Source organism: Sinocyclocheilus rhinocerous, unplaced genomic scaffold, assembly GCF_001515625.1.
Source record: "Sinocyclocheilus rhinocerous isolate Xijiao unplaced genomic scaffold, SAMN03320098_v1.1 scaffold66, whole genome shotgun sequence".
In the NCBI taxonomy this organism is placed as follows: domain Eukaryota; kingdom Metazoa; phylum Chordata; class Actinopteri; order Cypriniformes; family Cyprinidae; genus Sinocyclocheilus; species Sinocyclocheilus rhinocerous.
Window position 1 is genome coordinate 1063519 of NW_015662934.1, and position 24026 is coordinate 1087544.

The following is a 24026-nucleotide window of genomic DNA, read 5'->3' on the forward strand; positions in this document are numbered from 1 at the left end:
CAATTGAAAAAGACAGATTTTGGGTGAACTATTCCCTTACTCATTTTAACATTTTTTTCTCTAGTTTTCTTAAAGACCATGTGATTCGTTTTGCGATTCCTCCTTGGAAATTGTATGACAAGATTTAGGCAAAAATATTAAAGTATCTATGATTTGACCTTCAGTAGCCAAAACTGTGGATCATTTCAGAATGAATAAACACATGAAAACAGCTTGTGTTTCATGCTTTCATAGAGTACTGTATGTTTCGGGCCCAAGACCACACACATTCATAAGCACTCAGTCATCTGAGCTGAAATCTGAAACACTACAGCTGTTGGTTTGAGCGTTTGTGTCCTGCATTCATTGTTTTCTATCTTGACCTGGTTATTTCTGCAGCCAAAGGCCCATTTGTGTACAGCTCAGGTAATGACCGCTGCATGCTCAGGCTGATCCTGTGTGTTTTTATACTGGATCCACCCTGCTGTCCCTCTCACTCCCGTCAAAAACGAAACAAACACTGACCGAAGTGGACCATGTCCTCACACTGCCACTTTTTCCCATAGTGCCTTCTGAGTCTCCCCAGTGCTGCTGTTTTTCCCTCTTTGTTGCAGATCAGTCCGATACACTGTAGTGAACACAGGCTTCTGTTTACTGTTATCATTACTTGTAGAAGGGCTGGATGGTATGAGGAAAATTCGTATACAGCATTATTAATTTTACGTTATGGTAATGGTCACAATATAAATATCTTGGGTAGAAATTAAACAATTAAAAAATGTCTATAAACTACAGTTCAAAAGTATGTGCTCGTGAGATTTTTTTTTTTTAAATGTTTTTGAAAGAAGTCTCTTATGCTCACCAAGGCTACATTTATTTAATTAAAAATACATTAAAAACTGTACTATTATGAGACATTATTTCATTTTAAAATGACTGTTTTCTATTTGAATATATTTTAAAATGTAATTTATTCCTGTGATGCAAAGCTGAATTTTTAGCATCATTACTTCAGTCTTCAGCGTCACATGATCCTTCAGAAATCATTCTAATATGCTGATTTGCTGCTGAAGAAACATTTCTTATTGTCATAATATTCTTATTATTATGTTGAAAACAGTTGTGCTTCTAAATATTTTTATGAAAACCATGATACTTTTTTCAAGATTCCCTGATAAATATAAAGAGGAAAGAATAAAGTTTTTCTGTCAGTTCTGATCAATTTAATTTAACCTTCACTGACCTCAGACTTTTGAACAAAAGAGTTCATTCATTTATCATGTGTTAATTTTGGCTTTTTTATTATTTGGAAGTTGATGGACGCAAACCAAAATGTATCATTATTCATTACAAATGATTAACATTAGCTATTTACTTCTCATAATTGCAACTTTATTTCTCTTAACAGCAAATTTATATTCATACATCAGAAATACAAAATCATATCTCACAATGTGACTATTTCCTTTTTTTTTAACTTTATCTCACAAATGCATATATGCATACACAGGCACATCAGACCGTAAAAACGTATTTCTTTAATCACTCCTTTTGTCAACATTTTTCGTGCAAATATATATTCTGCTGTATAAATGGTAAAGAGAAAACACTACACTTTTCTATCATTCTGCGATAAATGCCATCATACAACCCAGTCCTAGTTGTCGTTTTCCCTCCCTTTGTAGTTACTAATTCTGCATAGCTGTGATAAATAATATAATATCTAATATCCCGCCTTTGTGTGAAATGCCTTTGAATTAGTTTAGTTTCTTCTCTTTTAAGAGTGAGTTTTCTTGGTTTTTGGTTGCTGTGTGGTTTTGTAGTTGCAGCACCTGTTTTTAAGCATTCAAAGAGACAGAAGCAAAGAAAAATCCTCACAAATCATGTTCACTCCAGTAATTTTCTCTTCACTGACAGCAGTTAGCTAATCGTTTTGAAAAGTGTCACTAAAGGGCCATCTTTTTTAATATGCTCCGACATAATTAGGATATTATAAAGACATCCCTTACAAAGATTTAACATATGAACTGGTTCAACTGGATGATGGGTGGTTATTAATAATGCAGATTTTGCACTTACTTTAAGCTTCTGACATTGATGCATTGCACTCCATAAGAGAACTCTTATATATGTAACCCTAACAAATCAGTAAGACAGGTCGCAAGAAAACATCAAGTGATCCTTTATAAGTTTGTGAATCTCTTTTGACACTTCGGTGTACGAGTGTTTGATTTAGTGATTTAAAGAGACTGATTTATAGACCAGAGAGCTGAAGGAGAAAAGAGGACAGGCGAACGAAATGAGAGCAGGTTTATTGCTGGCTTGTCATCGGCATTAAAGCGCAAGGGTCTGTTTGGTGGGCGAGCGCAGGCTTGGGTGTCCGTTCTGGCTGTAGTTGTGTGAACGCCGCTCGGTAGATTAGCTTTCATTCTTGATCTGAACTGAGTGATGGAGCGGCCGCTTCAGAGTGTCAAACTCAGCAGACGTCAGCGCTGTGGGCTGAGGGACGCCGTTCAGCTCGGTTTGTTCCTTGTGACTGAAGCGAAGGGAGAAGAAGATCCATTTTCTCACGTAATACAAAGCTCAGTCTGCCTCGTTCTTGTTTTGTGGATTTGGAAGAGAGAGAGATGTCTGACTGACATGTTCGGTTATCTGTGAGTAGTCTGAAATAGACAGGCATTTCGAGTGCACTTTTGCACTTTTTATGAGCGTCACAGAGGAAGATGAATGAACAGCAGTTTGTCAGTTGTGGTTAAGCAGTTATGTTCCAAAACGTAGAGAGCTGCCTACCTAGACAGCGATTTAGGGCATCAGGAATATTTTACCAGTGTTGTTTTTTAAGACATAACAAAACTATTAAATCAAATTTTAGCTAATTGAAATAAAGCTGATGTGAAATAAAAAAATAAATGTGACCGTGGACCACAAAATCAGTCATAAGGGTACATTTTTGAAATTGAGATCTATACATCATCTGAATAGATAAGCTTTCTATTGATGTATGGTTTGTTAGGATAGGACAATATTTGGCCGAGATACAACTATTTGAAAATCTGGAATCTGAGGGTGCAAAAAAACTATTGAGAAAATTGCCTTTAAAATTGTCCAAATGAAGTTCTTAGCAATGCATATTACTAATCAAAAATTAAGTTTTGATATATTTACAGTAGGAAATTTACAAAATATCTTCATGGAACATGATCTTTACTTAATGTCCTAATGATTTTTGGCATAAAAGAAAAATTTATCATTTTGACCCATACAATGTATTTTTGGCTATTGCTACAAATATATCCCAGTGACTTAAGACTGGTTTTGTGGTCCAGGGTCACAAATATTAGATGGAAAAACTTTGAATTAAAAAAAAAAATGGAATGAAAATTAGAAATGTTGTCTTGGCAAATAGCTGAAATAATTTGAAGTATACTGAAATTACAAAACAATTACAAAATGAAAAAATCTAATAAGATCAAATATTTTAAATGAAAACAGAAAATATAAAAATATAAAAAATATAAAAAATAAAAAGAGTTTAAAAAGGGTAAAATTGAGATTGTGACATATATAATGACAACTAATGTCAACAATAAATATTATTTTTCATTCATTCATTCATTCATTCATTCATTCATTATATTTCATTCATTTCCTGAAAAGAACTGATAAAAATAGTTATGTTTAATTAAATAATAATTTAAATAAAAGTTTAAATAGAAATATTAACCAATACTTGAAGGGGAAAGATTTATTTATTTATTGATCAATTAATTGACTTATATTTTGTATTTGTGTAGGCTGTAGATAGAAAGCTCATGAGATTTTGGAACAGAGCTATTATATTAATATGTTTATAGTGCAGAAACTATAGAATGCTACATCACATGATCCAGTCTCGCTACAGACCGCTCTAACACTTGTCTCTCTGTGTGTCTGTTTTTCTGCTGTAGGGTCTCAGAGGATCAGCGACAGTGAGTTCTCAGACTATGACTGTGAGGATGGTGTTGGCGTCCTATCAGGTAAGATGTTAGCAGGAACACGGTGAAAATGACACCCTCTGACAGAGGTGATGAAGACATTTACTGCTAAATTTGTTCAATGTGAATCTGTAAAAAATAAGGCACAATGTACTGTATTATGAAGACATTTTCTGTATGTATAGGTGTTTTACCTATATCTTTGCACTTCATTATGCTGTGTTTTAGGCTTAATGTAAATGTCTTTTGCCGTTTTTTTTTTTTTTGCTTTTTTGTATTGTTTTATGCATTAGTGTATTAGTATAGTATAAACTGTATATCACATCTATGCTACTGTATATGTAGCATACCATTGTTTGAAATGTTTTGCATTGCATAATGCATACAGTGTTGTTATTGTTAACCTGTTAACCAAAAGTAAAGCTAAAATAAAATGAAAAAAATGAATATTAGAAGCAAAAAATTGTTTCCATGGCGGCTAACTAAAATAAAATAAGTTCAAGTACAAAAATGACTAAAACGTAAAGATAAATTAAAGCTAAATAGAAATATTAAAATAATAATAATAATAAAAAATTTTTTTAAAAATGACAAAGCACATAAAATGACAAAATGAAAATACATTTTGTGTAAAAAAAAAAAATTTGAACATTTTGATATGAATAAATACTACAATAGTATATAAATAATACTAAAATAACACTGCACATTATGTACTTTTTAAAAATATAAGAAGATACTGCGTACTCTGTACCACACAATATATATACTGTATACTTCAAAAAAATATATTTAGCAATTTATAACAACAAAAATGTAGTCGCATTGTGTCCAATTATCATCTCATTATCATGTCTTTTTTGCATTTTTAATCCACTTTTGTGTTTAAATGTCTTAACTTTTTGCACCTAAGTTGATTAAATCAAAATGTGGGACACATATTTCTCATAAATTCAATAATGCCCTGCTGTGCACAGTATGAAGTATGGTAGTATGTTATAGATATCTTCACCACTCATCAGCCTAATACTGGTGCTAAAATGTTCATCTGTACGGGCATCTCAGACGGGAAGGGAAAGCCTAAACACACACACACACACATCCACATCCACGCACCCTTTTTAAAATTCCAGTCGTGCTCTTCTTTGTGATAGAGGGAAACCCTCCCTCAGTCTCTCTCTCATTGATTTTGGCTCCGTCTCTGGGCCGGTTGTAAAGTGCTGATGCAGTGCTTTCCGCTGGGAGGAGATGATTAACATTCAGAGGAATTATAGATCGCTGCTTTCCCTTCATGCGCTCTGTGCTGCTGTTGTTGTTTTCTGGCCCGTGTGTCTAGCAGCCGTTCATTTATTGCAGCATGATGCACCGGTGCTGATGCAGTCTCTGCGCTGGAGCACGCCGAGGTCACGTTCAGACACTACAGTATGTGTGTGACAGACCAAACCAATGTTACTTGTACTGCAATACATTCATCCCTCGCACTTTTTCCGGGCAAGTGTGTTCATGTAGAAGTAGAAAGCATGGCCAGTGTGAAAAAAATCTAGATTTAAACGCAGTGAAGCAAGATAGTATGTATGGAATATTTTTTCATATACATTTATTCATATTTATTCATATCCAAAATGAGACGATGTGAACATTACGGAGTGCTAAACACCCTCATGCAGTGTATGTTTCATTCATACTCGAAGCCTGAGGGTGCTCTTGCTCAGAAAGTATAAAACGGCCTCATAGATGTAATAACTTATGATTAGTAGGAAATCCCTAATATGGGCAAAGGCATCCCGCTATCGCTGCAGCGAAAAGATTTCATTTCAAGTAATTTCCAGGTAATAAATAAATGAAGTATATGAATAATGCAGTGATAATTGACATAACAATTATTACAGTATATAAACTATTCTGCCTTATTATGTGTTTGTATAAACCAATCATAAACTTGTAATTAGAAAAATATAGGAAAAACATTTTATAGAATACAAATTATTGGCTATTGTCTAGCAGTGTATTTTATTTCTTAGCCATTTAAAAGAGATAAGAAAAAACAAAGCCTGTCAATTAGACAAAAGTCAGGAATTTTTATTTATTTATTTTTTAACATTTCTGTCCCCCTCACTTCAAAAATGATGGTTACACCCCTGCTGCAATAGATACTGTAGCTCTGTTCCAAATGCTAGTGAGCTGCCTGGTTAGACAACATTTTAGGCGATGCAAAAATTTGTTAACACCAACGTTTGGGTCAGTACTTTTTTTTTTTTTTTAAAGAAGTTAATACTGTTATTCAGTAAATTGATCAAAATGTTCTTTTGAACTTTCTATTTATCAAAGAGTCCTGAAAAATGTGTCATGATTTCCAAAAAAACATATTAAGCAGCACAACTGTTTTCAACATTGTTAATAATATTTTTTGTTTCTTGAGGAGCAAATCAGCATATTAGAATGATTTCATGTAACACTGAAGACTGGAGTAAGGATGCTGGAAATTCAGCAATGCTTCACAGGAATAAATTATATTTTAAAATATATTATAAAAATATTATAAATTATATTTTAAAATATATAAAACTGTTATTTTAAATTGTAACATTTGATTTTACATTGATTAAATCCATGCAGCCTTGATAAGCACAATAGACTTATTTCAAAGACATTTTTAATGTTAGTGTATCATTATGCTACCTTTCAAGATGTCTAGTTATGGGTATAATTTTATAATTCTAATAATAATTTTATATTTTATGATAATTTTTATCAAAAGTGTCCATTATACATTAAGACACAAATATTATATATATATATATATATATATAATTTAAAACTGAGAAAATAGTTTAAAATTGACTATTTTATCCAACATTTGTGGTTGGTACATATTCCATTAGCAACATGAAAACATGGATTGACGGCTCTTGCATGAGGAAAAAAGTCATTATTCTGGTTTTGGTTGTGAAAGCTGTTTTCTGATTTAATGGGAGTTAAGTTCATTCATGACTATAACATATTGGTTTTGTTTTAGTTTTACAGCCATTTAAGACCCAGTTATTGGGGAAAAAACACATGGTGTTAAATAGATAATCTAGTATGATTAAACATTTTTGCTTGCAGGACTTAATTAAAGCATGTTTAAATTGCTATCAGTAAAGGGTTTAACAGTTTTGCATTAGTTGCTCAAAATGAAGTACACATGTAGTAAAAATGAGTGCACAATTGTGCATTAATTCTTTCCCTTTGCTTCGTTACAGACTATAGAAATGGCAGGGACCTCCAGAGCTCCACCCTCTCTGTGCCTGAGCAGGTCTTATCGTCCAATCACTGCTCTCGATCAGCTGACATCAACCGAGCACGCTCACGGTCTCCTAGCATGCCCCCTTCTCAGAGGTAAGACAGATCTCTCTTCTGTTGTCTGAACCTTTTCTGTTCGTAAACATCAGAATCACAGTTTAAGAGTTTTGGTTTATCATTAACATCTGATTCAAGAACCCAACAGTACACAAGATCTAGTGTAACAACAGTATGTTTGTATCACTGAATCCACAACAATGATCATGCACCCGAGTCACAAAGCCGTATCTATATTCGATATATTTATGTTAAAAGGTTATTTAGGTTGTTTTTGTTTTTTTGTTTTTTAGTAAGCCAGCTAGCATTGCCATTATTATTTTTATTATTTTACATTTTGTGGCGGTTTTTCACCTTGAAATCTTGTAATGTTAGGCAAGTTTGTTTGTTTGTTTATTGTTGTTATTACTAATATTATTTATTTATATTTATGTTTGTTTGTTTGTTTAGTGAAGATTTATTTAGGGCTCCTAATAAGCAAGCAAGTGTTAACTTATTTTTTTTTTTTTAGATTTTTAAAAAAAGATTTTTGCTGTGCAGGGGGCTATATTTTGTAATATTTTTAATCCTGAAGTCCACCTATAATGTAATGTTCTTTCTTTCTTTCTTTCTTTCTTTCTTTCTTTTCATTTATTATTATTTATTGTCTGTTTATCTATCTATCTATCTATCTATCTATCTATCTGATTGATTGCACAGCTTGGTTTTAATAAAGTGCAAGGAAATCCTGTTTTCTAGGGCCCCTTTATTGGGATTATCATAACACTCGTTTAAAATGATCTTTGTTCTTGATACAGCTAGAAGTGTGAGTGTTGTTGTCATTGAACAGTAACCACATTTCTTCCACGTGAAAAGTTTGGGTTCATCCCATCATCATCATCAGTTTCACCGAAAACGTGATCCTCTCTCTTTCCTCAAATCTCTTCATCTCTCTTTGAAAATCCACGTCTATTCTCTCCATCTGCCTGCAGTCATTTTCTCACCTTACCTCGAACCCGACACAGTCAGCCTCATGACAGTCAGCTGGAGGAACTCAGGTAGAGCCATTGCTGCCAATGTCCGTCCCCATTAACCTCCCTGCTGAGAGCCTCCACTAACACATCAGAGTTTTTCAAACCCGGACTTCCTCTGAACTTTACAAATCCAGGTTTTCAGTGCAATACATTTATAATCATGACATGATAAGATAAAACCAGTTTGATACTATTTTGTTGAAAACCTGCATTCATGAGGGTCTCTGACATTGAGAAGCTTGAATCCGCACAACCGCATGTTGACTTAATATATATATATATATATATATATATATTAGTTTGTTATTTGACATATTGTGGATGCAGCATCATGCAAAATCGAATATTTTGCAAAATATTCAGATTTTTTTCCCACTTATTTTTTCACTTGTGATTATTATTTTTTTCCACAACTGAATTTTTTCATGCGTCATAAAAATAGCACTCCTCACGGATTTATTTCAATATTTTAAATCCTAATACTTTGTTTTAATCACTACTTTTCTGTATTGAATGAATTATGTCTGTAATTGAAAATAAATTATTATAGCTTAAAGCACAAAAATAAAAAAAACATTATTTCAGAAATAATTTGTTAAAAATGTGAAACATTATTATTATTATTATTATTAAATTAATGTATTATTATTAGTAGTAGTAGTAGTATTACTGCTGGATGTTAATAATATAAATGATTTTATTTTAATCATAAATTTTCATTATTAAATTAATTTTAATTGCAAATATTTAAAAACTATTTTCTAGACTTTTTTTTTTAACTAAACTTTTTTAATGTGTGAAAAAATTGCTTTGTGCACATCGAATCAACAGGTCACCAGTGACTCTTTAATGTCGACACAAGGTTGAATGACTGAAAAGCTAGGAAACACTTGCTGTAAAGATAAACAAACAAAACAAGCTGAAATAAGAGCACCCCTCTGTCCTAATGTACACAGTCCCTGCAAATGTATACATTTTCCAAAAAGAGTTGGAAAATATATTCACCATTAAACCTAACAAGCTTCTGTCTTTGTAAGAATGGTGAGATACTGTATGCCTTTGACTCGTTCCTAAAGCCTCATTGTCATTCTCTCATTAGGTCATCATAAAGAAACTGAGCACTTATTTTTACAGCTAGCTCATGCTTTGTTTTAACAAACTGAGAAATTATGTAAAATGGAATTTATAAATACAGTACTTCACTAAATGAGCTTATTAATGGGATCGTAGTTTCGCTTTGTTTGTGTAGTCTCTAACTTGGTGTTTTGTGTGAAAAGTTGTTCAGCATGTGTTATTCACTATAATGTACATTGATCTGGATTTTTTTTTTATTATTTACTTTGGATAAAACACTTTAACAAAGATATGTTGTGTGATCAAGGAATAGTTCACCCAAAAATTAAGATTCGCTGAAAATGTACTTAGTCTCAGATGATCTAAGATGTAGAGGAGTTTGTTTCTTTTCATTACATGACTTGCTGACCAATGGATCCTCTGCAGTGAATGGGTGCCGTCAGAATGACAGTCCAAAACAGCTAATAAAAACATCACAATAATTCACAAGTAATCCACACCACTCCAGTCCATCAATTAACAGCTTGTGAAGTGAAAAGCTGCGTGTTTGTAAGAAACAAATCCATCATTAGGACGTTTTTAACTTCAAACAGTTGCTTCTATCTAAAATACGAGTCCTCTATTAGTAATATTGCTTTTCTCCAGCGAAAAAGTTGTCTCGTCTGAAGCAGGAGAGAAATATGCACAGATCAAGTGAAAACAGTCCAAGTTAGTTCATAAAACATAACATGAAACAAATATTTCAGTGGATTTTGAACAACAGAGGATTGACTTTTTCACTGGAGGAAGCATTATATGCAAAATATGCAGCTTTTAACTTCACATGTTGTTAATTGTGGGACTGGCGTGGTGTGGATTATTTGAAAGTGAAAGTGAAAGTGACGTGACATGTGGCCAAGTATGGTGACCCATACTCGGAATTAGTGCTCTGCATTTATCTCATCCAAAGTGCACACACACAGCAGTGAACACACACACACCGTGAACACACACCCGGAGCAGTGGGCAGCCATTTTTTTTGCTGCGGCGCCCGGGGAGCAGTTGGGTGTTCGGTGCCTTGCTCAAGGGCACCTCAGTCGTGGTATTGAAGGTGGGAGAGAGCGCTGTACATTCACTCCCCCCACCTACAATCCCTGCCAGTACGAGACTCGAACCCGCAACCTTTGGGTTACGAGCCCGACTCTCTAACCATTAGGCCACGACTTCCCCCATTTTGTGGAATGTGGGAAGTGGGTAAAAATGTGGGTAATTTGTGGATTATTGTGATGTATTTATCAGCTGTTTGGACTCTCGTTCTGACGGCACCCATTCACTGCAGAGGAGCCATTGATGAGCGAGTGATACAATGTTAAATTTCTCCAAATCTGTTCTGAAACAAACTTATCTTCATCTTGGTTGGCCTGTGAATGAATTTTCATTTTTGTGTGAATTATTCCTTTAAACCCTGATGAAGTTGAGGGTGTGTGTAATGCACACTCTGATGGTTTATGTGGTCAGTTCCAAATATCTGTCTTTTTGGCAATCCCAATAGTGTGTGTTCCATCAATCAGCGGGTGGTGGTCAGGTTACCGCGTCCTGCTAGGATGGCCCATCATAGAGGCGTACAGTGACATGGAGGGGTACCAGTGCTGCAGTCTATTTGGGTCAGCCATTTATGGCCTGTCTAAAATGTCGACAGCCTTTTTGTTTCAGGATGAAGACATTATATGGGATGATATCCAACACCGAGAGCATCCCTGCTGCCCTGTCATGAGCTGGGCCAATTTCACTACCAAAAAAACCCACGTCTTTAGCACAGCCCTCATCTTGGCTCATGTTTTTGCTTATTGAATATATTTTTAATTAAGTTTATTTTTCTTAACCTGTTTGTAAATACAGTAGTATTGTTTTGGTTTTAGGACAACTTTGAAGAAAGGTTTTGATCCACTTCAAATGCTGACTACTGTAGTTTGTCCATGTTTAAAGCATAAGTTTGCCTACACCCAGGGATGGATTATGACACAGCGGTGCCCTGGGCATGGACCGATTAAAGGCCTTGTCCATGTTTAAAGCATAAGTTTGCCTACACCCAGGGACGGATTATGACACAGCGGTGCCCTGGGCATGGACCGATTAAAGGCCCCCCTCGGTTGAAATCCTTTTTTATTCAAAATTTTCCCAAACTTGTTAACTATATCATAAAATATCACGATTCTCAAATATAAGTAAATGCATTTTGCACATTTATAGATCATGTTAGTTTATCTATAATGGGCTATGGGGAAAGTAGCCTAATATTAGTGTAATCTATTAACTAGCCTATGCATAAAACCCGTCTTTTAACTTGTACTAGATATGGGTGTCATGTCATAGAATATTTTTAATACGACTGACTTTGTATTTAACGTAAATTTAATAAAAACATTGTAAGTTACTAATTATAACACTTTCATTGTACATAAAGAGAGCAAAGAATATTTGCATTATCAAAGAATATTAACTTCAGTCTAGACAGAGTTCAAGCACTCTCAACAACTCCCATTATAATCACTGAAGCTGTTTATACTGTGAAATGAATATCTTACTTATATCGTACACACATCTGCACTTTGTTTATGATGAGAGAATTCGCCAGAGAGCAGCATTCAGTCAGCGAGCGCGCGCACTGAACAAAACACGGGCTTTTCAGCGATGACTCATCTGAATGCCTCTGATTGGCCATTGCATTCATAAGCTCAACAGAATCCTGTGTGATTGGTTATAATGCTCAGCACTGTAAAAAACGCGTCTGGCTCAGTGCCAGCCAAAGCACGAACGCAGATTTGAATTTGGCAGCTGATTCTGAGCCGCACTGAACGGTTCTAATTGTATCAAATATAAAAATTTTTGGTCTTTTGGAAGCTGCATTCAAAATATACTTTGCTTAAAATCCCGAGGGGGCACGGTTGAAATCGCGTTCCTGGAGGAGCAGTATTTCGGCTGGTGAATGGTAATTTTAAAGTATACTGTGACCACGTTCATGTTTTCTATTTCCTCAACAAATAGTAGCTACATTTTGTGCCTTTAGCATGATTGTTTTTTTTTCTTTTATAATTAAAGTTACCAGCTGATTTTGGCTGTAATTCTTTGACCTTTCAAAATATTACAATACAAAATTATGGGCTTAAAAGGCTGTAATGCTAATAATATTTTCATTTGCATGCAAAAATTAAAATGAGAGCTTGTGCAGCTTTTCATGTCCTAAACCCATTCCCTGATCTTTCGTTTTGTGTATATTTTGTTTATTTTGTTTATTTAATTTTTCAATATTTTTTTAACTGTTCAAGCTGTCTATCATTTAAATATAAATATTATTTTACAGATATTATTTTCTATAAAAGTTTTCCTTTTTAAGAAATATTTGTATTCATTTTTTACATATATTTTTTGTATTTAACAGCCTTCTTTTTACAGTGTCACTTTATTTATCTCAATGTATTATTAATAAATTAGTGTTTTGATGCTGGACAACTTTTCAGACACTACACATCTTTTTGTGTCGTCTTGTGTTTTAGTATGTTATACTGTGCCAAATGTTTTATGCAGTGTTGGTTTCCCATTCATTTTCTCCATAGGGATTTAAAACAAACAAACAAACAAAACCATCAGTAAGTGATAAGGAGGACTGTCCTGAAAGCAAGGTTTCTGCAGGTCTTTAAGTTTCCTAAAAATCCTTATTTTTTCCTTCCACAAATTAAGGCAGACTTCTCATTTTATGTAATTTTGCTTCTTAAGTAAATGCCACTTGATTTAAGAATCTTCAAACATTTGCATGGGAAACGAGATAAAAATACCGATGAAGAACATATTTGGAAATTTGTGCTCTGCATTTCATTATTGTCATATTGTGCTCCATTCAATTTCTTCCTTAAATGTTCTTTACTTGGCCTTAAAAACATCTTAAAAAGTCTTAAATTTACTTTCATAAAACCTGCAGAAATCCTGTGTAATATTTTACATTATCTGTGAAAATCTTTTTCTCTCTGAATAAAATGGATGGGATTTTTCCTTCTGTAAAAATGTGGGAATAATCTGAGAGTAATCTTTCCTTCCACAGTTTTTAATAATAATTAATTCATTTGTTTAATCTATTTCTTGTGTATTTGTATGCATCTGTGATCTGAGTGCTGTAAAATTTGTGATTTTGGATTTCATTGTCCTAATCTGAACTTAATTATGCTTTTATAATGTATCCTTCAGTCTTATTAAATCGCGTCATATATCACTGTACAGAACCATGGGGTTAGACTCATATATTGGTTGCTTCCAAGTGCCAAAGACGAGACAACTTTATCATGAGCTGTTAGAGTCTCTCCTCTCAGTGCTTTCCCAGAATGCCACGCGGCGTTCTGAGACTCAACCGACCTCACCCACACTAAACATCGCCCTGTTTCCCCCAATCACGTTTCTCCAGGAATTACGGAGCGCCAGACAGGCACGAGTATCACCACAGGTCCCGTTCTGCAGACCAGCGGTCCGCACTGGAGCGGCCCATGTACAGTCGCTCTCGCTCCTCGGAGCGGCCGCCCGACGGCCCCCACATGAGATCATCGATGCCCTCCCTGCCGTCAGGACACTCAGCTCCACCCTCCCCTGCCTTATCGAGGTGACCCAGATCAAAGCAGCCGCTCACCCCGCAAAACAGACCTGACTAATCAAACAAAACATCCTTCATGTGCTAACAAAGACTCCCTGCATCCAACCAACCGACCGGCCCTTTGATTTTCTTTATGTGTTGTCCTCTCTGCAGCAGTGCTGTTGTATCTGCTCCATCTCATCTCTGTAGATGCACCAGATACTGTTCATTTCTTTTCAATGATTTGTTTGATAGCAAAACACACCAGTTATACTTTCAGTGAGTGGTGTGGAATCTCCATTGGTTGTTATCCCTATATTGTGGTGTTTAACTCATTAGTTTTTCCCCCGTTTGGTTCTTTTTGTCTGGAATCCTAATGTTTTGTTTGTTTTTGGTGATGGCAGAGAAAAACGCACACTTCTCTTGCAGCATCACTGTGGAAGAGTCACCTTCATGTGCCAAAGCATCAAGCATTTACTTGCTACTGAATATTTGAGCATTGTTGTAAGTTGTTAAACTAAAGCATAAGCCTACATATACTAGACTAAATATAACGTTTGGAATAAAATGGCAGACCAAATAGATTATATCAGATGCTGGTTTTTTTCAATCATTTGAACAATATATTTTAAAAAATTAAGTTATTACAGAATCAGTTTAGTTTTTATTAAAAGTGTTTTTATTAAAAAGACAAAATAAAATAATAAATATATATTGTTCAAAATTGTAGGCTTTTTTGTTTTTTTAGAAAGAAATTAATACTTTTACTCAGCAAGGACACATTAAATTTATAAAAAGTGACAGTAAAGATATTTATAGTGTTACTGACGATTTTTGTTTTAAAGAAATGCTGTTCTTTTGAACTTTCTATTCAGCAACGATGAGCAGAAAATCAACGTATTTGATCTCTGAAGGATCGTGTGACACTGAAGACTGGAGTAATGATGCTGAAAATTCAGCTTTGATCACAGGAATAAATTACATTTTAAAATATATTTAAATGAAAAAGTTATTGTAAAAATATTTCATAATATTACTGTTTTTACTGTATTTTTGATCAAATAAATCCGGCCTTGATGAGCATAAGAGGCTTCTTTAAAAAACCTTTACCTACCTTAATATTTTGAATAGTGTTAATCTTATTATTCATTAAATATTATTATATTGCATATCTTGTATTTTGAGGATTTTACTATTAAGACAGTGATGTTTAAGACAGACAAAAATCATATTTATTAATTTGCTTACTGTATATATATATATAGTACTATGTGATTATGAAATAATTTAGTTTTAGTTCATACAAAATGCTGATGGAAAATCATGATGTTTGTTTACTGTTATTTTAATCCTCAGCATCATTCAAATGGATGTGTATGATATTACAGCACATGTATATGTGAAATATCATATATATGACTGACTAAACCACTCCTTTTCAGCACATGCTTTTTAACCCTATTTATTTATAATGTATTGTTACATATTTTCATTTGCTGATTCTTCACAGACCAACTCTGAAATTACACTAATATTAGTGCTGTCACTGTCAGTGTTCAGGGTAGCATGCACATAACAACCATAATAATGGGGATTATTTTTTTGTCTACTAGGGCGCATCCTCGTGGAGGATCGGTTCAGACCAGCCCCACCGGGACCCCCGTGAACAGCAGGAGAGGACGACAGCTCCCACAACTGCCTCCGAAAGGGACGCTGGAAAGAAGTAAGTCTGTTTTTCTGTGCAGCTTCTTTTTTGTTGGCTCTTGCTCATGCTGAGATGTTTATTTGAGAGGTGGGATTGCAGAATGACTGACTCTGCAAATGTAGTGCTTTGCTATAGTTACAGTCAGCAATGCATCATATCCCAGTTACAGTTCATTTCAACTGGGGACATGAAGAATTTGACTGTTTCTGTTTTTAGAAAGAAAAACTTGCCTAAAAAGCATTGATGTATTTTCTGTTGAAATAAGAATTGGAGAATAAAAATATACTTTTATAATTATAAAATGCAATTTTTAACATTAGGTAACTACTTTAGTTAACATGAATCTTAAATGAAAAATACGTCTCGGGCACCTTAGTTAATGTTAATTTCAATATTTACTTATATATCATTAAAATCAAAAGGTACTCTTAATCTCTTAATATTATTTAATGGATCTGAGGTACTTTTTTTATTAAATGAGCTTAATAAATATTTTAACAAATGTATTTCCATTGTCAGTTAGTGTAAGTTAAAAAATTAACTAACAGTTACTGGTGGGAGCTTATTATAAAGTGTTACTTATACAGTAAAAGTATGCTAAAATAATTTTTGTCAACAGTTTTACAAATGGTTGCAAATAAATAAATAAATAAATGAATAAATAACACATGCAATAAATGTGAAATTTTGAAATAGAAAACAAATAGTATTTTCTTGTTTCTTAAAAAATAAAAAAATAAAAATAAAAAAAGATTACTCCAGTAATCTCTTTTTCTTGTTCAATTTAGAAAAATCAACAGACATCGACTTAAAAGCCAAATAAATAATAAATATATATATTTTTTAATCACATTTTGATTTAATTTCTGCACGAAAAATCTAATTTTATGAGTTTCTTTCTCATAAAATAGCCACATTTCTTGGAATCAGTGTTGTCTACATTTGAATTAATGGGTAAATATGGTAACAAATTTTGTTTTCCCCCCACGGGTGGGCGGAGCCTCCTTGATGATTGACTGTTGAACTGGTGTGTCAAGTAGGAGACAACAAAGCTTGTCATTTCACTTGTCAAAAGTGTTTCTAGTGTGAATTATTGTCGTTTTGTTTAGGGATTGTTATACATTATCACAACATTGCTCCGTTCCGTTACCCCATTGGCTGAATATGACACAGTTTGTGCTGTTGTTATATTTGAGTGCAGGCGACACACATGATCATGTAAATGACATGCGTGGTTGAGTTGCATGTGCGCTCTGATGTTTCCCTCTCTCATTCCTCTCTCAGAAGATGGAGATGAAGAACTTGAGCCTTGTCCAGGTGTGTAACACGTCTGTGAAGGTTTAATCTGTCAGAAGGAGCTTCTGATTGAATTAAACATAACTGCAATGGTCTTGAGCTGCCATTTCCTCTATAGACGGGTCTAAAATTAACATTAGATCCTAAAGCTTTTTGGAAGTCAGATTCACTGAATTCCCTCTCTATTTCGGACACATCAAATGTTCCATCAGAGCTTTCTCTGAGAGGTTATGAAGCCAGGTCCATTGCAAACTCTTCGTGTTTAAATGTGAATGTAGACGGGTAGTTTTTGTTTTTTTCTTTGTCTTCCTGTAGCAGTGATTGTGTAATGTTGTGATAAAGGATTTTCTAAATGTATTTTTGTTTTCCCAGTGACCTCTGTGTTGTTTTAGAAGCAGTCACAGTATATGTATTGTCCAATCATTGATTGATTTTACAGATGTGCTGTTTTATTTTGCTAATATCATTTTGAATTATTGCTCAAATTGTGTTTTTGCAAAATATTATTCATATGGAATTCTCATTTTAGTATCAGTTTTCTCTTTAATTATTTTGGAGAAATATAACAAGGTGTAGCTAAGACCATCTTTAACATGTAGTAGGTGTATAGAGCTATAAAATAAGTGCGGATAGATAATGTAGACATTCCGAGATGTGTAAACTTGAAAACTCTAAAGGAGACATGTGAGATTATTTTTTTTTCACAAAAAAATCTGAAAGGCTGTATTTAAATTATTTTGTGTTTATTTTTATAGTTTTGTTAAAACTCTGTTATTTCTTTTAGTAAATTGTCTAGTGACTTACAGTACAGCAACTTTGTGTTAAATTCTCATTGAGAGACTAACGTTTGTGTTTCTAGCCAAACTCCTGATAGATAGATAGATAGATAGATAGGATACCCGTGTCGTTGCTAAGGTGTTGCTATGTAGTTGCTAAGGTACCTGGGGTAGTTGCTAGGGTACTTGGGGTGGTTACTAGAGCAGTTACTAGGGTATCCGGGGCGGTTGCTAGGGTGTTGCTATGCACTTGCTAGGGTACCCAGGGTGGTTGCTATGCAGTTGCTAGGGTACACAGGGCAGTTGCTAGGGTGTAGAGTGTAGGGTGCTAAGATAGATAGATAGATAGATAGATAGATAGATAGATAGATATGCAGCTGCTAGGATACCCGTGTCATTGCTAAGGTGTTGCTATGTAGTTGCTAAGGTACCTAAGGTGGTTGCTAGGGTACTTGGGGTGGTTACTAGAGCAGTTGCTAGGGTATCCGGGGCGGTTGCTAGGGTGTTGCTATGCGGTTGATAGGGTACACAGTGCAGTTGCTAGGGTGTAGAGTGAAGGGTGCTAGGATAGATAGATAGATAGATAGATATGCAGCTGCTAGGATACCTGTGTCATTGCTAAGGTGTTGCTATGTAGTTGTTAAGGTACCTGAGGTGGTTGCTAGGGTACTTGGGGTGGTTACTAGAGCAGTTGCTAGAGTATCCGGGGCGGTTGCTAGGGTGTTGCTATGCGGTTGCTAGGGTACACAGGGCAGTTGCTAGGGTGTAGAGTGTAGGGTGCTAGGATAGATAGATAGATAGATAGATAGATAGATAGACTGATTGATTTCAGGAAACATTTCTTATCATTATCAATGTCGAAAACAGTGCAGTTTATTATTTTTGTGGAAACTGGAATACATTTTTTCAGAATTAATTGGTGGCTAGAAAGTTAAAAGAACAACCATTTGAAATAGAAATCTTTTGTAACATTATACAAGTCTTTACTGTCACTTTTTATTAATTTATTGCATCATTGATGAATAGAAGTATAATGTACATTTCTTTAAATAAAAAAAATAAAAAATCTGACATTAACTGATTATGTATATGAACTGACTCCAAATGGTACTGTATATTATAGAGATCTGGTACTCAAAACCCCAAACCGGCCCATGAGACCTGAGTTCTGTTTTGTAGTCAGTTCATACATAACTTCAGGTTTGCGTCACATTTAGGTTTGTAAATGAAAAATTTGTTGTAGACACAAACACAGACATGTTACCGATCGCACTTCCTCCACTCCCATCTGCCACATCCGTCGTATTTGTCACAAGATCTGGTCTGTTGGGAGTGTGTGTGCGTCTGCCACTTTCCCAGCATCCATCTCTGCTTTCTGTCCAACTGGTATTTACACTACATCAGCTGTTTGAAGTACTCTCATCTCTCAATTTTTCATATGACACTCAAAATGAGTGTCGAGGAAGATTTATTAGAAGTCTGACTTGTATTTTGTGCATTTGTGGGAATTCTTGCAGTGTTTTTACTCCATTGTTCTTTTGTTGTGTTAAAGCTTATGAAATGAGGCCGAACGGCCCAGCGGTCAACGGCAGGAAAGGCAAGTCTCTCCAGGCGTGTGTTTGCGGTGTAGCTTTGCAGTATTTTCCTCTTCATCTTCTTCTCTAAGAGGGTGTTTCCTCACCTTTAGGGCTTTGTAATATATCAAGTAATCACAATGTGTTTACATTTTAAATTCTGAATGTGAAATCAAACTTGACCATATTTTCTTTCTTAATTTGCAATTCTAGTGCATACCAAAAACAAAAAAGTGAGTTTAGGGTTAGAGTTGCTAAGTTTGATTCATTTCTGTTATGCGGTTTAGCTAAATATAGCTATTTATTACTACCGTATGTGTTGTTATATTGGTACATAATATGAATTACAAATGTTTAATGATTGTTCCTTGTGTTAATTTACGTTGTTTTTACCTATCACCCAGTCCTTACATCTTTAAAATGTATTTTCTTTACTCAAAAACTGAAGGACTTCCGTTTGCATGGATGAGTCGGTTTCTAGGTTTTTCTCTGTCTGTTTCTAGGTCAGTCTCTCCCTCTTCACGACTCTCATATATTCTCTCTTGTGTGGGTTGTCATTGTGTTAATGCGTTTTGCTGTGAATAATGAGGGACATTTAGAGCGACTGTGTTGAATTCAATTGATCTGGCTTGTATCTGGATAAATGTTGTGCACTATAGCTAGTGACTTCTACTCTAAATACAGCCAGATCTTATTTAAAAGACTGTTCTGTTTAAAGTCATTTTACAATGTTTCTTTACTCATGCTACAGAGTGAAATCTAGATGTTAAAGAATTTCATATTTTGATATAAATGTAAATCAGTGGTTCTTTTGACCGAATTGATTAGTAGGATGCAGTTACATGGTTTAACCAGCGGATGACGCACAATCATGTGTAGAAAGGAGCTGTTCAATGCATTAGTGCTGAAATATCACCAGAATTATTCTGTCTACCTCTTCAACCTTTTGATTTATTTTACAACGCTAACTTAATGTACTTTTTTTGCAAAAACTAAATACAGAAGAATAAGACTGTATTTCAGGAACAAACATTGATGTATGAAAAAGTATTTGAATATCTAATCAGTCTTAATGCATTGCATTAGACACAAAATATCAAACCAAATGTTCTTGGATACTTGAGCTTTAATTAATATTGTTTCAATGTAACATTTATATTTTCAAGCCTGACTTACCTGTAAGTGTTCAAATATACCTGTTGTACCTGCACAAAAATGGGGGAATTACAATCCCTCAGTTTCTCTGGCACACGTCAAGCCGTATGTTAACGCTGCCTGTGTCTCTGTGTCAATGGCCTGCATGATAAGAGGTGACATGGGAGGACCAGCAGAGCTCAGTGGTCAGTGCTGGTCACTCGTCTAACGGCCATCAGGAGGAGACGCACGTCACTGCTCAGACAGGTTTGACCTCTGACCTCTCTGATCTTGACCCTGTCTGCTCTTTCCACTCTTCCTCTGAGCTCTGGCTTTAAAGGGGTCATATGATGCGATTTCATTTTTTCCTTTCTCTTTAGAGTGTTACAAGCTCTTGGTGCATAAAGAAGATCTGTAAAGTTGCAAAGACTAAAGTCTCAAATCCAAAGAGATATTCTTTATAAAAGTTAAGAGTTATAAGTCTCTGGATGAATAAGTGCAGTGCATACAGTCAGGTGGAGCAAATGAGGAAGGTGAAAGTCAATAGACCATTTGATGCTCATTGCACACAAAACTGACGAGATCTGTCTGAAATCGGCAGTTTCAGTCTGATTTGCTTTATTATCTACACACAAATTTTTACAAGGTTTTCCGTACAGATGCTCATGGACTGACACTGCTGTCTATTTGTTTGAATTATTCGATTTTTCCACACCAATCTGTTATTGTAATATCAAGTATTTTTGATAAGCTCTTTGGAAATGGTACATTAAAGAAAACACACTGTGTTTGGTAGCTATTACATGATCTCAGATCATTTCTCTCGCTGTTTATCTAAAACCCAATTAGTTATAAAATAAACATCATCTGTATTTCTAGATGAATGAATCACAACAGTAGCATCACAGTTTGTTTTATTATAAGTGTGAATTAAGGTTAGTCAAGCTGTTTATATTTCGTTTTTTGATCATCTATAACTATTGAAATTGCTCAAGTATATATTTTGTTCATTCATAAACATGGAGTTTAGCTCTATTATCTTTTTTTGATCATAAATCAGTTTCGAAAGAATCCTTTAGTTTCTTAAGCTCACCAAGTATGTATTTATTTGATCAAAAATACATTAAAAACAGTAATATTGTGAAATACAATTTTCTGTTTTAAAGGGGTCCTATTATGCTTTTTCACTTTTTCAACTTTAGTTAGTCTGTAATTTTGCTGGCATTTTAAAATGTAATTGTAATATTTGAAAATATTATATCCTATTCTATTAAATTATATTTGAAACTTTTTGTAAAAATCTTTACTGTCCTTTTTAATTTAATGCATGCTTGCTGAATATAAGTATCAAATTCTTACAAAAAAAAATCTGATCTGAAATGGTAATGTTTTTTTCTAAAAATTAGAAAAAAATATTTCTAAAAATTCTAAAAATTGAGATGTGCATTAGATTAGTGTACATTTTATGTTCCTTTTGCTCTGAACAAGTTTTTAGTATTATTGTTTCATTTTTGAAACACTATTAGCTATCAGTTCACATTTAACCAGTCACAGATAAGTAGACATGCTCTCTGTGTGTGAGTTAAAATGTGTACGATTTTAACAGTGTCTTTTTAAATAGAGATGTTCATCTCCACTTTGTGCACAAAGCTAATGGAGATTATAGAGCTGCGTATGATGAATATAGCTTCAGACAAATGTATTACTGTGTTGAACGTATTACTGAGCTAAACGCAAATGAGACGACAAGCAGAACAGCGTCTGAGGATCTTGTTCCAAAATAGCTTTCTGATAAGATGGTTGCGTATGTGTGTGTGTTTGGGGAGGTTAATAGTGTCCGTATCAGGTCCAGCTAATGAATGTCCCATCAGTGAAGCCGTCTGTGTGGAATGGCATCATCTTGAGGATGATTAATGCATAAGAAATGTGCTTGGGTACACAAGATCATGCACGCAGGGTCGTGGCATGATTAATGCCGCGGCAAATCAAAGCACGGCTCAAGAGAACAATGAAGAACTGAGAAAAATATGAGCCGTATCAGCAGATTGTGTTCTCTGTGAAGACACAGATAAAGAATTTGAATATGGAGAGGAGGAGGGTGTCCAATTAGTGCAAAACAGTGGCATTAGACGCCAGCGCCATTATATAAGATACTACACGGGCATTGAACAAATGATCTAAATCTAATGATCTAAGGATCATTAGGGCACCTTTCTCCAGTGGGTGATTCAGAGATGATGTTCTGACTACATTCTTAAAAAAGGTTCCAAAAGCGGGTTTTCGCAGTGATGCCATAGAAGAACCATTTTTGATTCCTCAAAGAACCTTTCAGTGAGCAGTTCTTAAAAGAACCGTTATTTTCTTAGTGTGAAGAACATTTAAGAACCTTTTTCCACTATAAGAACTTATGCAATGGAAAGTTTCCATGGATGTTAAAGGTTCTTCACGGAACCATCAACGCCAATAAAGAACCTTTATTTGTTTTGTTTTTTGTTTTTCATTTGTAGTCACTTAGTGATATTAACTATAGTGTTTTTTGTGATATCCTTTACGGTATATGCGTTTAGACATGCTATGGAGAGCTTTAGCATGCTTGCAGTAAATGGGATGTGACAGCAATTTGTAGTGCAGTTTCAGTCAGAGTTCATTGTTTAAGGCGAAATGAGCGACATGTGACCATTTCTGATGTGAAGTGACTATTAAATTTTTATTTTATAAAACTTGTGGCCATTTAGAGATTCGTGCATCATTCATGGTGTGATGCATTATGCATTACTGCAAATGATATATGGTACACATGCCTGCAGAATGTCCACTTTTAGCGGCAAAGAAAAATTATGTGTATTTTTTTTGTGTGGTCAAATTAGAGTGACAGATTTTTTTATATATATCTAATTTTTATCAGAGTGTCTAAAGCAGGGTCAGTAATGGTAGAAGAACTCGTGGCCACCAATGATAAAACTGCTGTCAAGCGCTTTTGACTGTGAAAAAGTTTGGGGTCGCTATGATTTTTTTAAATGTTTTTCAAAGAAGTCTCTGTTCACCAAGGCTGCATTTATGTGATCAAAAATGCAGTAAAAGCAGTAATATTGTGAAATGATACTACAATTTAAAATAACTGTTTTCTATTTGAATATATTTTAAAATGGAATTTATTCCTGTGATGCAAAATGAATTTTCAATATCAGTCTTCAGTGTCACGTGATCCTTCAGAAATTCTTCTAATATGCTGATTTGCTGCTCAAGAAACATTTTTTATTATCAGTGTTAAAAATAGTGATTCCGCTTCATATTTTTGTGGGAAAATGCTCATAAAAGTCTGTACTGTCCGTTTTGATCAATTTAATGTGCCCTTGCTGAATAAAAGTGTTAATTCCTTGAAAAAATAAAAATCTTACTGACCCCAAACTAAACGACTCAGGACCATGAGTTACAGCAGTTTTACATTTTAAAGCACTGCCTTAAACAATTAACTTGAGTATGCCAATAATTTTGTGCAATAAATGGTTGTTGTTATTTTACTTGGATATTGTAGCATATCTGAGTGTTGTGTTTAGCATCCATATGT

General features: G+C 34.5%; 1 protein-coding gene across 1 annotated transcript in view; it reads left to right on the top strand.

The window, feature by feature from the left end:
- The window catches only part of LOC107728483 (regulating synaptic membrane exocytosis protein 2-like), a 137468-nt gene that overhangs the window by 62693 nt on the left and 50749 nt on the right, over window positions 1-24026 (top strand). The window contains exons 14-19 of the mRNA XM_016538657.1: window positions 3927-3995; window positions 7196-7331; window positions 8264-8329; window positions 13812-14003; window positions 15587-15696; window positions 16963-16995. Coding sequence (XP_016394143.1) covers window positions 3927-3995; window positions 7196-7331; window positions 8264-8329; window positions 13812-14003; window positions 15587-15696; window positions 16963-16995 — 606 coding nt within the window. The remainder of the gene's footprint in view (window positions 1-3926; window positions 3996-7195; window positions 7332-8263; window positions 8330-13811; window positions 14004-15586; window positions 15697-16962; window positions 16996-24026) is intronic.